At 59.1% G+C, this 13,096-nt stretch overlaps 1 protein-coding gene across 12 annotated transcripts in view; it reads right to left on the bottom strand.

The window, feature by feature from the left end:
* AHDC1 (AT-hook DNA binding motif containing 1) overlaps positions 1 to 13,096 on the bottom strand; it is a 64,361-nt gene that overhangs the window by 2,352 nt on the left and 48,913 nt on the right. For all 12 annotated transcript variants that reach the window (XM_047870500.1, XM_047870504.1, XM_047870506.1 and 9 more), the window contains one exon: positions 7,977 to 12,893. In XM_047870500.1, coding sequence (XP_047726456.1) covers positions 8,020 to 12,819 — 4,800 coding nt within the window. In that variant the 5' untranslated portion in view covers positions 12,820 to 12,893 and the 3' untranslated portion in view covers positions 7,977 to 8,019. The remainder of the gene's footprint in view (positions 1 to 7,976; positions 12,894 to 13,096) is intronic.

Raw genomic sequence — 13,096 nt, 5'->3', positions numbered from 1 at the left:
ATCTGTAGGGCAGCCTTGCTGCAGTTGAGGAACAGCTGGCAAGCTGAGGAACCGCCGTTGGGGAGACGGGTATAGTGTGCTGGGGTGACAAGTGAGGGGGAGATTCAGGACCAGCTGCTCCAAACCACTCAGCAAGTGGACCATACCAAACCCCAGTCTTCTCTGCTCCCCCTAAGGGCCCCGGGGCAGGCTGGGAGCCTCTGCACAAATCCCTGTCACCCCCGCCCCCTCCGGCCCTTAGCCACTGCCAGTGACCCTCTCCAAGCCAGGTCTCCATGGTGATCTCAGCCCAGCAGGCAGCTCCTGCCAGAACCATTCCCGTGGTGCCGGCGGCCAGGCAGCAGGGAGGCTTTCTCACCCCTCGGCTCAGCCCTCGCTGTCTCACCTTCCTCCTCCCTCTGCCCTCCCCAGCTTTCGGGACTGGGCCAGAATCTGGGGGATGGGGAGAGAATCAAAACCAGAGGTTCCTGAGCGAGGAGAAGGGAGGATGCTGTAGCCGTGTAGAACCCTGACTTCTACAAAACAAAACTAATGCTGCCATGCCAGGCGGCCCTGTGCTGGGCACTGGGGACAAAGCAGAGGAGACGGATCTGGCCCCTGCCCTTGCGGGGCTCACAGAGCAGAGACTGAAGCAAAGCCGACCCCCAAAGCAGGCAATTTACAAATGTCGGGAGATGGGGGCTGTGCTAAAGGCAGCTGTTGGTGGGGGTGGGGGTGGGTTCAGGGAGCACAGAGGGGGCACCCAACCCAGCTTTGGCAGGAGGGACTATGGCTCTTCAACTCACTGCTGAGCGCAGCGCCCAGCACATGCCGGCGTCAAGAATATGTGCCGACCCAGTGCCAGAGCGACGACCAGTGTAAGTCCAATCAGCATGTCAAGGTCCAGCTCAGGTCTTGCACATCTCCAGGACGCCTCCTTAGACCACCCTGTTACCATAGCTACTGGTGCACTTGTCATTCCCTTCCACGCTCCTCCAGGGCAGAGACCTGTGTGTGGTGCCTCTACATCCCCAGTGCCAGCATGCACCTGGCGCCCCAGGACACCAGCCATTGTTCATGAGACTTAACCTTTTAGTGCCTCCATACTGAACAACTGCAGAACCACGTTCCACTGAGTCCTCGCGCTCCGCCAAGGCATGAAATGGTCTCTGCCGGTCAGTGGGGGCTGGCACTGGGAGCACGGAGGGATAGCGGAGCAGGGATTCACAGTGCTGCAGATCATGCAGATATCAGGCTGTCCAGGCTGCTCTTCCCCGCAAAGGAGCACATGTTTTGTGTTTTCGTTTAAGCAACCAGCAGACATGTATTCACACCCACTAACTGCCAGGCTGTGAGCCCTGGTCTAACCCCCCCCCCCCCCTTCTGGTCTCTGCCCTCCAGGAGGGGGTCTCAACACCAAACAAGGCAGTGGAGCAGAAGGCACACAGAATGCATGGAAGTTTGAGAGATTGATTTGCTGTGTGACCCAGGGCAGGCCCTTTCCCTCTCTGGGCTTCAGTTTCTATGTAAAATTGGGGGTTGAATAGGTAATGGAAGAGATCTTCAGGCCCCAAAGAAAAGGGGTTAGAGGCAAACCACAGTTGCCCAAAGGCAACCCCTCTGACATCTTCAGGCAAAGTCAGGCCAGTGAGTCCCTCAAATGTAGAGAGGATACTGCTTCCCTGGGGCTCAGACCACACTTGACAGATGGGAGACAGTCTGGCGGGATGGACTGGCTATAGGGTGTGGGTGTGGCTCTCCTCCCCACTCCAGAACATTTTTTTCAAAATCTGTGTCCGATAGTGACCATAGGCACTCCTTAAATTCTGGCTCTGCCAGCCATTCTCTCCTTAGGGATCTTTCCCCACTTCCTCTACTGCTGGGCATAGAGGGGGAGGCTATGGCGACCAAATAGGGTTCGTATCCATGGTCACCCACCAAGCTTGTGTGTATCTCCCACCTTGCTGCTGCACATTGCTTACCAGTCCTAGGAGGCTCTATACCCAACACCCATACTCTCTGCCTTCCTGATCAGAGGTGACTCCGCAGGCGGGCACTAGCGATGCGTATATGTTGGGCACGTGACCGAGTGATCCCCAAGGGCCCCTCCTGGCTCTGTCATTCCATGCTCCCTGCTAGGGTGGCTGTTGTGTCTTTGGGCGAGTCCCCCTCCCTGTCTGTAAACTGGGCGGGGTTGTACTTGGAGAACTCCAAAAACCTAGTTAGCCTGCAGAGTTCAGACTGGTTTATTCATACAACCCTCCCCTGCCCCATCTTAGGAACCTATGTGAGGACAGCAAGGGGGGAGAGAGATGGTCTCCTACCGACTCCCAGTGCTCACCTTTCCCTCTCTCAATTCTCTATGGTCTACATGCTCCTCTTTGTTTTTTGTTTTGTTTTGCTTTGTACATGCTCCTCTTTGACTCAAGGCAAAAAACAATGTCCCAGGCACGATGAGACATCAGGGAAGGCAGGGAACATGCACAGAGACGAGCAGCCAGTCTAAAGGAGCCGATGAGGACGTGATAAGGAGGACATTCCCAGGAAGGGCTGTCATGGATGCATAAAAGGCTGGAGATTAAGTGCGCCTGGGAAGGATCCTGGAACACTTCTTGGAGGAGGTGATGTCTGAATGAAAGATAGGAACTGACAGGTGGGAGATGGATGGTAGGCAGGAAAGGGCAGCCCAGGCCAGGGACAGCCAGAGGAAAGGCACAGGGTACCCTGGGGAAAGGCTGCCCCGGAAAGCTCCCTCCTAATTCCACATTCTAGGGCTGGAAAGGGAGAGTGTGTGAGGAGGTCAGAGACGAAAAAGACCTGACTACCTGGAATACCAGGCTAGGTAGCTGGGCCTTTATTTTGTAAGACTGGAGAGAGGATGCAATCAAAAGATGTTAAGCAACGGAGTCACAGGAGCAAATGTACTTGATTAATTCATCCAGTAAATATTTGGGGGGGGGAGGGGGCTCCAGACACCATGCATCCAGAAATGCTGAACAAGCACTTTGGTGGCCACAAAGGGGAGAATGCACTCGGGCTGGGGGCAGGACTTAGGGCAGAGATGTGGCAGGCATTGGTTGCACTGACCCAAGGCTACAGCTTCTGGAGCCTCAAATTTGTTCAAGACCCATTTTCTGCCTCCAGGAAGCTCTTGCTGCTCGCCCCTGCTCATGGTTCAGGAGGGTGGCCCCTGGTATATCCGGTGGGACTATTTCAGTCCTTGCCCTGGAGAGCGATGCCCACATGGAGGCTTTCAATGAACACCTGTTTATAGGCTGTAAACTCCATGAGGGCAGGACATTTCTTGTCTCGTTCAGTGGTATCCTCAGCACCAGGTGCAATACCTGGCCCAGGGCAGGTGTGGCTGGCTCGTGTGTGTTGAACACAGAATTAACCTACGTCCCCTTGCCCTCTAGCATAGAGGGCACTATGGCAGCAAAAGTCATGATGACAAAGATGGAAAATCTGCTGGGAGAAAAAAAAACCACGATGTATTACAAAGTCACAAGGCTATCTTTTTCAGATGATCTGCACTGAGAGAGGGGACTGGTGCGAAGAACCGCATGGGAAGTGTGTCTAGCTGACCTGGGTCATTTAGAAGTCTGGGTCCCGTTGCCCATCAGGCTTCAGAGGCCTTGGGGTGGAGCCTGTGACTTACCTTGTCTCTGCACCACTCCCCTCTCCAGGGACGAATCGGCCAAAAACTAGGTGGTGTTTGTTTCACAGCCTCCCACCAAAGGCCCCAAACCCACACTAGATACAAAATCCTTCCTAGGAGACAGCAGGGACAGCAGGTGAAGGAAGCCTGGCTACAAAGTCCGGAGCAAGGAGGAAAGGGTCAGATGTGTGTGTGTGTGTCACATAGACTGGGTGACAGAATTCAGCTGGTGGGAGGCATTTATCCACTCATTTACCAACCACTGGCTATGTGCCTATTGTGTGCCAGGGACCGGGCTAAGGGCTTCAGGGGTAATCTCATTAATTCTACAAGATATGCAGCAAGGTGATGTGACTCACCAGGTCACATAACTGGTAAGGGATGGAACCAGGCCCTGCACAGAGGCTGGTCTGCACCTACACGCATGCTCCTTGCCACGATCCTCCCGTTTCAGGGCCTCACCCCCTCAGGTTCTTCCGGGTCCACAGGGATGTGGGGAAATGGGGGAGGAGGAGCATGAGAGGGCATGTTCACAGAGAGATTATATTTCCAGGAAATGAGGGCTCAGAATGAGAAGGCCTGGCCTGAAAATGGCTGTGCGAGAGGCAAGAAATAGGATGGGAGGGAGGACAGTGTGAAAAAGAGCCCGCAAGAGGCCGGGGAGACATGGCTGACCCCAGACGTGAGGGCTTCTTGCTCAGAGCCAGAGGCAAGATCAAGCGACCTCTTGAGGTTTCAAGACACAGAGAGACAAAGCACAGAGCAGTCGGGGCCTGGCCCAGGTCCGGGCATGCCTCCTGACCCTGGCTGGCTTAGTGGCCTTGGTTGGAAACTGCTTCCTGCTCTGGTCAGGCCCCAGGCTGGTGTAACCTTGGAAGACCTGTGACATTTCTCTTGGCCTCAGGTCCAGGCCTGAGAGAGAATAGGGAGGACAGGGAGACTTGACATTCCTGAGCACCTTGGAGGGCCCTTCCTGATCCCATCCCCATCCCCAGGGTCTAGGTAGGGCTGATCTTCAGTCATGAGGGCCCAGTGTGGAGTCAGGCTCCCTGGCTCTGCTTTCCATCTAAGGGACTGGAGATGGGGCCCAAGCGCTCCCCACCCCCTACCCCTTCCCTCTCTGTCCCACCAGGTCAGTTCTCTGACCAAGGGGGTCCCACATTTCCAACTCTGGCTCCCCTGAGCTTTCCTCTTCTAACTCACAGTGGGGTGTGACCTCCCCTTGCCCACAGTTCCCTCTGCCTGGAATGCCCTCCCCCCCCTCCCCCCAAGTCTCTGGCTGTCCAAATCCTGCCTATTTTTCAAGGTCAAGTTCAAATGCTTCCACAGAACCTCAAAATCCATTTAAAATGTCAGACCCAGAAACATTTGTAGGGAGTGTCCAATCTGTCATTTGGTGGATGGTGAGTCAGTGGCATGGGCTGGAGGGGGAGTGGCATGGCAGGGTACCCAGGTTCTGGGGAAGCAATACTGAGTTCAAATCCTGACTACACCATTCACTAACTGTGGATACCCTGGCAAGGTTCAGAGCTGCACCTGCTTCCTCGATTCTCTGATGGGGTGCCAGGGGGAGGGTGCAACCATTTCCTGGCCTGCTGTGAAGGGTCAGCGAGGCAGCATTGCATGAAGGCCCCAGCACAGATATGTGTCCCTTTTTTTACCAGAAGTTCTGAAAGATGACTTCTGACCCTAACACCCACCTTCCTGGTACACAAGCTTTGTTTCTCCCTACGTCTGGGCACCTGCCACTTTCCACCAGGTACTGGTTTTAGCTTCCTGGGGTGGATGCTGAGCTCTGAGGACAGGAGCCGTGTCTGCTTTGCTTCCCCTATGCCTGGTACTGGGACGGGCATCGAGGGGCTCAAGATGTGAGGCTGAGCTGAACCACTACTTCTGATACTTGCTCGGTGCGGGGGGGGGGGGGGGGGGCTGAGGTGGGGGGAGCCTTCTAGCGGAGAACTCCTCAATGGTTCCCACTGGTCTTGGAATATAGTTCAAACTCCTTCCAATGCCCTGCCTGCCCTGCCTGCTCAGTCAGTGTTACTGTCCTCCTATCAGTTTTTCAAATCTGAGCTCCTTCCTACCCCAGGGCTTTACCCATCGCTGTTTCCCCTGCCCAGAATGTTCTTCCCACTCCCTGTCTAGCTGATGCCCCTTCAGGCATCAGCTTCAGGATCTGGTCAGCCTGCTGCAGGCTCCCACGGCCTCCTACCTTTTCCTCTTTTGCAGTCCTTTGTACAGCAATCGTTACCAAATGATTATCAAATGTCCTTCGTTCTAAACTGGAAGTCCCCTGAGGACCAGGGCCTCCTCTGTGGTGTTCACTGTGGTGCCCCCCCCCCCCCAATGCCTGGGTCACAGTGGGTGCTGGACAGATGTCTCTGGAGCAACTGAATGCATCAGTCTGAGGACAGTGCTGTCAACTCCCAGCCCTGAGTAGGGAGCGTGGCCAGAATGTGGGGCTGGATGGCATCCCAGTTCCTCCTGTGTTCAGGCCTCACTGGATGGCTCCATTATGTATCTCACTGAGCTGTGACCTGCTCAAACACCCAGCCCCCACATTCATTTATTTTCCCACCCAGAGCCCAGGAGGAACGGTTTTTGGATTATTTCACATTTCTGGATTATCCATGAGACATCTCCCCTCCAGTGAGAAGGATCAAGAGTTTGACATTTTAAACCCTAAGCAGCTTCTCCCTGGCCTGCTTCAGATCTGCAGCACTGCTGCTTGCAGTGAGACGCATGGGGAATGGAAGGCCATTTTAATCTTGGCCTGGCTTCATTAGGAGGAAACTATGCTGCCAAAAAAAAAAAAAAAAAAAAAAAGGTTGGTCCACTGTCTATGCCATGCAGAGTTGGAACACCTAAAAGATGATCAAAGTCAAATTTCTTGAACAGATGGGGAAACAGAGGCCCAGAGCTGGAGGGAGTAAAAGCGTGGTCAAGGGCATACAGCAAGTTGATGGCCAATTGGGGAACGGTCCTTCTCCAGGCCGCCTGACTCCCACGTGCTGCCCTTTGCCACCTCTGGGCACCAAGGGACGTGGGGTCAGGCAGAAAGGGGATAATAAGTTTCCACTGACACAACTTCAGGACCCTGAGTCACCCTGGCCTCGAATGGCCTCCCCAGAGCAGGGATGGGACTTTCCAGGAGCCCTGCTATTCCTCCTCCAGGAAGAGACACTCCCAGGAGGTTGCGGTGGCAGCAGAGGTGGAGGGTGAAGGGCTGAGACAGGCCCCCAGTCCCCTTCCCCACCACCTACCACATCTGAGCCACTTTGGTGACGGGTCTGTTGTCCAAACAGTGAAGATCTGATGGACCAGCTGTGGCTGTCTTTCTGGAGCTGGTTGTGCTTCAGGAAAATGACTCTTCCAACCCTGTCTCTTTTTACCATTTAGGAGGCATTTCCCCCTCGTTTATTTTCCTTTTCTTAAACAAAATCTTAAGAATACTAAAATTTTTGACTCCACCTAATGAGGACACGGTGCCTAAACATCTAGCGAAATTTAGCAGAACTCTTGGAAAAGCATTCGGCTTCCGGAAAGGGACTGGTCAGGAAATATGCTGCCTGGGGATAGACCCACTGGGTGCGGGTTGTCAGGCACAGCAGGATCCCAGCAACCTTTTTCCACTCCTGGATCCCTAGCCTGCCTGCCTCTGACCACTCTGAGCCCATCTCAGGTTGAAGGTATTGACAAATAATCTCTGGGTGCACCCCGAGGGACCAGGAAAGACACTTCAGGACATTCTGTAAAAAGCCCTCGCAGACTGTGACCAGGACATAGTGACCACACCCTTGGCCTGACCCCTGCCAGACTGCATCTCGGACTAAATGAAGCTCCTAGAGAAGTGTGGGAGGCTGGCAGGGGCTGTACCCTGGATGGGCCCTGGCAGTTAATTATCACCCTGCTTCACCTTTCGCTCATCTCCCACAGGGCCCTGCACATGCCCTCCTTTGCGAGAGGTCAAGTGGTAGGTATTTCCTGGGACTCAGGCAGTGCCCGCCTAGGAGCTGGCCTGGACAAGGAAGATAAACATTTGATGAACCAAACCAGATGACCACATCCAGTCCAGGGTTCTCCAACCATTTCAGTAACTCAACGTCCAAGCCTCATGCTGGGTTCCCCACCCAAGCACCCCATCCCTTCCTGAAGACCGTCCCCAACACCTAATCCCAGACTCCTTCCTGAATCCCAACTTCCTATTATCGGGTCCCTGAGCTTGTCCTTAAATCCTTCCTGCTCATCACTGCACCTCTTCCCCTTGTCCAAGCTCTAACGTCCTCATCCTTCCCACCCCCCAGGCCTCCGCCCACTCCACCCGCATCCCCAGACTCACCCAGGAACAAAACCTCGAGGTCCAGTCGGCACTTCAGTTGGCACTACAGGGAGGTGACGGTGAATGTGTCCTCAGGGTGAGGTTCCGCCATGGGCCCCAGGAAGCCGCTCTTGGGGCCCCCACCCAGGCCGGGATGCGCCTGCGGCATAAAGCCTGGATACCTGTAGGCGGTATCCTGCAGGGGCAGCAGCGAGTCCCTCGGCACAGGGGACAGGGTCAAGTCACTAAGGAGTGGGCAGCCATAGCCAGCAGCGGCAGCAGCGGGGCCACGGGGTGGGCCAGGCGGCCGGGCCATCTCCAGTGGCTCCTTGTCGGCCTTGGGCGTGGCCGGCGGGCTAGCCAGGTGTGGGGCACTGAGGCACGCGGCCTCCGTCCTGCCCAGGAAGTCAGCCAGCAGCCCCGTACCCACCTTCCCTTCATAGGGCGGGCTGCGGGCAGCTGAGCCTGGCGGGTACCAGTAAGCTGTGCCCTTGCAGCTGGGGGAGTCATAGTGGGGCTGGCCCAGTGGCAGGTCCCGACAGCTAAGATGGGCCTGGGCTGCAGCTGCGTGGCCCAGGCTGGCCCCCTGGAGCCCATGCTTGAGGGGCTCGCAGGCAGCCAGCTTTGTGGGTGGCGGCCGCAGCTCCTCCTTGAAGCCCAGTGTGGGTGAGCAGGTGGGTGAGTACGCCTTCTGCAGGCCAGCATCAAACACCGTGGGTGGGTGGGCCAGAGGCGGGAAATGCTTGCCGTCTAACTCAGGAGCACCCAGGCTGGGCGAGTCGCAGTGGAAGCCTTGGCCGAAGGTGCCGTCAGAAGGGGTGGACGGGTTCATGGAGTAGGGTCCCATGAAGTCACAAGGGTCTCGCTCACCCACACCAAAGGCCCTTGACTGGGACGGCAGTGGCGACATGCTGCTGTCTCCACTGTAGTAGTCCAGGCCAAGGTCTGGGCTGTCCTGGAACAGGGGGTTGACTGGCTGCGGCTTGGGGATGAACTTGGCTTTGGCTGCTGCACCGCCTCGCTCCTTCTTGGCTGAGCAGGCCCCACCACCCCGTCCACCTCGTGGTTGCCGGGGCCCGGTGCTCCGTTTGGACGGGTAGCCTGAGGCAGTGGCCGAGGCGGACGATGGAAAGCCCAGATGTGAGGCCTCGAACAGGTCCACCTTCTTCCGCCGTCCACGGCCTGGCTTGGAGCTGCTCTGGAAGAGGACGCTCTGGTTCCAGTTGTAGCCGGGGGCAGAGGACGCCTCATTCCAGTCCATCATTAGTTTCTCCAGGCTGGACAGGCTCGACTGGCCCTCGCTGCTCGAGGCCTCGCTGTTGGCACGCCGAAAACCGCCACCGACCGGTTGATTGAACTGGGTGCTGTCGGAGGATGATTCGGAGAAGGTCTCGGACACGGCCGTCTGCTGCTTCACCTTCTGCGGCGTGTAGTTGGAGATGTCCAGGATCACGTTGGGCTCGCTGACGTGGCAGTCGAAACCGGGATTGTAGAGCTGACTGAAGGCCTCCGAGGCCCAGTCCAGGCCTCCATAGCCCTGCCGGAAAGGCCACTGAGAAGCCCCCGCAAACTGCCGACAGTTTTCAGGCGAGGGCTGGAAGGAGGAGGAGGAGGAGGAGGCGGCAGAGGCAGCAGAGGTGGCAGAGGCAGTGGTGCCCTTGGGTACCATGTAGCCGCCGGGTGAGACGGTGCTGGCCCGGCTGTCACAGCGCAGGGGTGTGGGGGCTGAGCCAGAGAAGGGGGCCCCCTCAGAGCTGTTGAAGAAGGAGGCCTTGCTGGGTGGCAGGCAGGGGCCACCAGTAGGCGGTGGGGCGTAGCCGGCGCTGTGGGCGCTGCTGGGAGAGGCAGGCAGGCTGTTGCCGCTGCCGTAGGCGAAGCTGCAGTCCTTGCTGTTAGCACAGTCCTGGCCCGTAAAGGGCTTAGCCGGGGCAAAAACGCTTTGTCCGGCCCCGTAGCCGCCATACTGGGGTGGGTAGGTGTTGGTGGGTGGGTGGGTGGTAGGTGAGCGGGCCACAGCTGAAGGTGGGGGAGCCAGTTTCGGGAAGGTCTCGGCTGCCCGGCAGTCTGAAGTGGCCGGAGTTATCCCATAGCTCGCTGCCCGGCCTGGTGGGAAGGTCTGGCGAGAGGGCAAGACGGGCTGGAAGGAGGGGTCCGCACCAGCCCCGCTGCTGCCCACAGCCACTGGGCTGGCCTTGGCTCCCCGGCTGGGGAAGGTGGCCAGGCCCCGCTGGGAGGGCAGGGTGCTGGTGGGGGGCCCTGCGTAGGTGCCTGACGCCTTCCGGGACTCGGGGCGAGAGGCTGAGAGGGCAAAGTCTAAGAGGTCGGAGGAGTCATCCGAATCGAGCAGTGAGCGAAAATAGCCGGTGAAGAGGTTTTGGCGCTCCTGGCTGAGCTCGGTCTGACCCGCAGGTGCACCTGTGCTGTAGTAGCTGCCGCGGCCTGAAGCCCCGCTCTCTAGTCCAGTAGAGGCAAAGGCCTGGGCCTCGGTCCCCTGGAACCCACAGTTTCGGCCGGCTTGCCCGCCTGGGTGCCCATGGTGAGGGGCCCAGCCGCCACCCTTGTCCCCGGCCCACTCGGCGCCTGCCTCCCCAAAGCCTGGGCCACTAGGCACCTGTTCTGGGAACAGAGTCCCGTTCTTCCGGGACCGCCTCTTGCGCTTGGGCTTCCCAGTCATGGCGTCCACCTCCCCCCGGCCCCGTTTGCGTGGGTGCCCCAATTCGGTGAGGCTGGGACCCCCAACGCCAGCAGCTGTCACTGCCACCACTTTCTTTTTCTTGCCGATGCCCTCGAAGAAGTCACTGAAGGAGCATCGGGCTGCCTTGGCTGCATGGCCCCCACCCCGGCCACCAAAACCGCCTGCTTTACCACCACGCCGTCGGAAGCCCTGCACACGGTGCAGGAAGTGGGAGATGCTCTGGGTGTCGGGTGCCTGGTGTACCGACTCGGGCTCGCTGGGTGTCCAGCAGCGGGGGGGTGAGCACCGCCCAGCGCACTGGCTCTGGCGGTTCAGGAAGGCCAGCTTGGCGAGGACGTCAGAGTACTCGGCCTTACTGTCATTGGCGTCTGCTGCGTAGGATGGCTGGGGAGATGCCAGCTTCTGCTTCCGCCGCCGCCGTTTCTTCACCTCTGGCATGGCCATGGTGGCCGCTGCCACGGTGGCCGCTTCAGCCGCTACCACTGCTGGCTCCTTGGGCTTGCCGGGACCCAGAAGCAGGTTCTTAGGAGGGCGGCCGCGTTTACGCTTAAGAATAATGGGCATCTCCCCGGGCGGGAAGACCACCACCACGTTCCGTCCATTGTTCTTCATCTTCAGCAGCGGGGTGGGCTCGGCTGACACGCGCAGGCCCAGCTCCTTGCCCTCCACACTGAGGCTGCTGCTCAAGGATGACACCTTGTATGTGGTCTTGTTCCGCCGCCCCAGTGATACAGGGATTTTGGCCATCTTCACCACCATGCGCCGCACACCCCGGCACTTCCCTTTGCGGGTAGGGGCTACTGGAGTCTGGGAAGATTCTGGCTCCAGCTCTGGGACTGGGCCTGGTCCCGGCAGGGCAGGAGGTGGTGGAGGTGGCGGCGGCGGGGGCTCGGCCAGGGCAGCTGCCAGCCCTGTGGGCATAGGCAGGGGCAGCAGGCGGCCCTCTGGTCCAGCGTCTGCCTTGCGTCCCCGTCCAGCTTTCCGCCGGCGACACAGGATCTTTGGCCTATCAGTGCGCCGCAAGGCGTACTTGGGGTGACCCTCAGGCCCATGGGGGCCGTGGGGTGAGCACAAGTCCAGGCGCAAGGGCTCAGCCAGTGGGCAGGGCCCCAGGGGCTGCTGAGGCTCCAGACGGCGGCCAGGGACATCAAGCAACTTGGGCAGGGGGTCAAGTGCCTGAGGGTCAAGCAGCTGCGACTCCAGGGAGTCGGGCAGGGTATCCAGGGCCTGGAGAGCCAGGCCTGGCAGCCCCAGAGGATCAGCAAGAGGTTGCAGGGGTGGCAGCTCCAAAGCTTCCCCGAGCGGCTCTAGAGCCTGTGGGTCCAGGAAGCGGGGCTGGGGGTCCAGGAGCTGAGGCTCTGGCTCAGGAGATGGTGGCTCGAGGGCCTGGGCCTCCAGCAGCTGGGCCTCGGGGCAAGTTAGGGAGGCCAGCTCGCTAAGGATGTCGGCGTCAGCAAGTTCTGAGTAATCAGGGCCGTCTGGCTCAGGCTCTGGGGGCAGACCGGTGGCCGCGGCCGTGGCTCCGGGACTGTGGCCTTGACCAGGCTGGGGGCTGTCCCTAGGCTCGGGCTCAGGCTCATAGAGTGGGTGGCTGGGCCTCTCGGACTTAGCATGGGGGGTGGCCCGCTCCTCAGGGCTGCGGATGCTGTTGGCCAGGCTGGGTGAGGAGAAGAAGCTGTACTGAAGGTCACCAGGGGGCGGGGCAGGTGGGCGGCTGAGTCGGAGGCCACCGCAGTCCAGGTGCACACCGCTATGCTGCAGGTCTTGGGAGAGTCGCGTCAGGTCCTTCATGATGTCAATCAGCTGCACCACTGGACGCAGGTTCACCCGCCCGTTGTCCCAGCGACGTCGGGAGCTGTTGCCGTCTCCCGCGGGTGTGGGGCAGCGGGCCTGTGAGACGGGACGGGCCGCCCTTGGGGGCAGCGGGTCGTCCCCCTTGGCAAGGACTGGTGGGCGCCGGGTGCTGGGGTCCCGGCGTGGGGGTGGGCGTGGGTTCTCGGAGAAGGTGTGGGCGAAGGCCTTGTCGGGTGGGCTGGCAGGGGGCCGGGTAGGAAGCAAGGGCCGTGGGGTAGGGGGGCCGCCGGGGTAGTACTTGGGCTCCCGGAGGTAGTCAGGAGAGCTGCACACGGCACTGGAAGTCACCACCAGGCCCTGGGGCTTTACACGCATCCTGACCTTGTCCTCCGCGGGCCGCCGGGCGGGGCCGGGGCTGACATGAGGGTGCGAGAAGCCGGGACCAAGACCTGCCGGGCAGGACAGGCAAGAGAGCCCTCACTCAATGCCCAAGACCTTCTCAGCTTCCCACGTCCTCAGTGAACCCCTGCACCTCTCCCATGAGTCCCTTCAAGCCCAACGTCCCGTTGACTCCCAGCCCTTCCCAAACTACCCCATGCACCATGAACCCCTCAGGGGTCCCAGTTCTACCAAGTAACAGCTCACCCACTTC

Source organism: Prionailurus viverrinus, chromosome C1, assembly GCF_022837055.1.
Source record: "Prionailurus viverrinus isolate Anna chromosome C1, UM_Priviv_1.0, whole genome shotgun sequence".
Taxonomy (NCBI): domain Eukaryota; kingdom Metazoa; phylum Chordata; class Mammalia; order Carnivora; family Felidae; genus Prionailurus; species Prionailurus viverrinus.
This window is presented reverse-complemented; position numbering and strand designations above follow the sequence as displayed.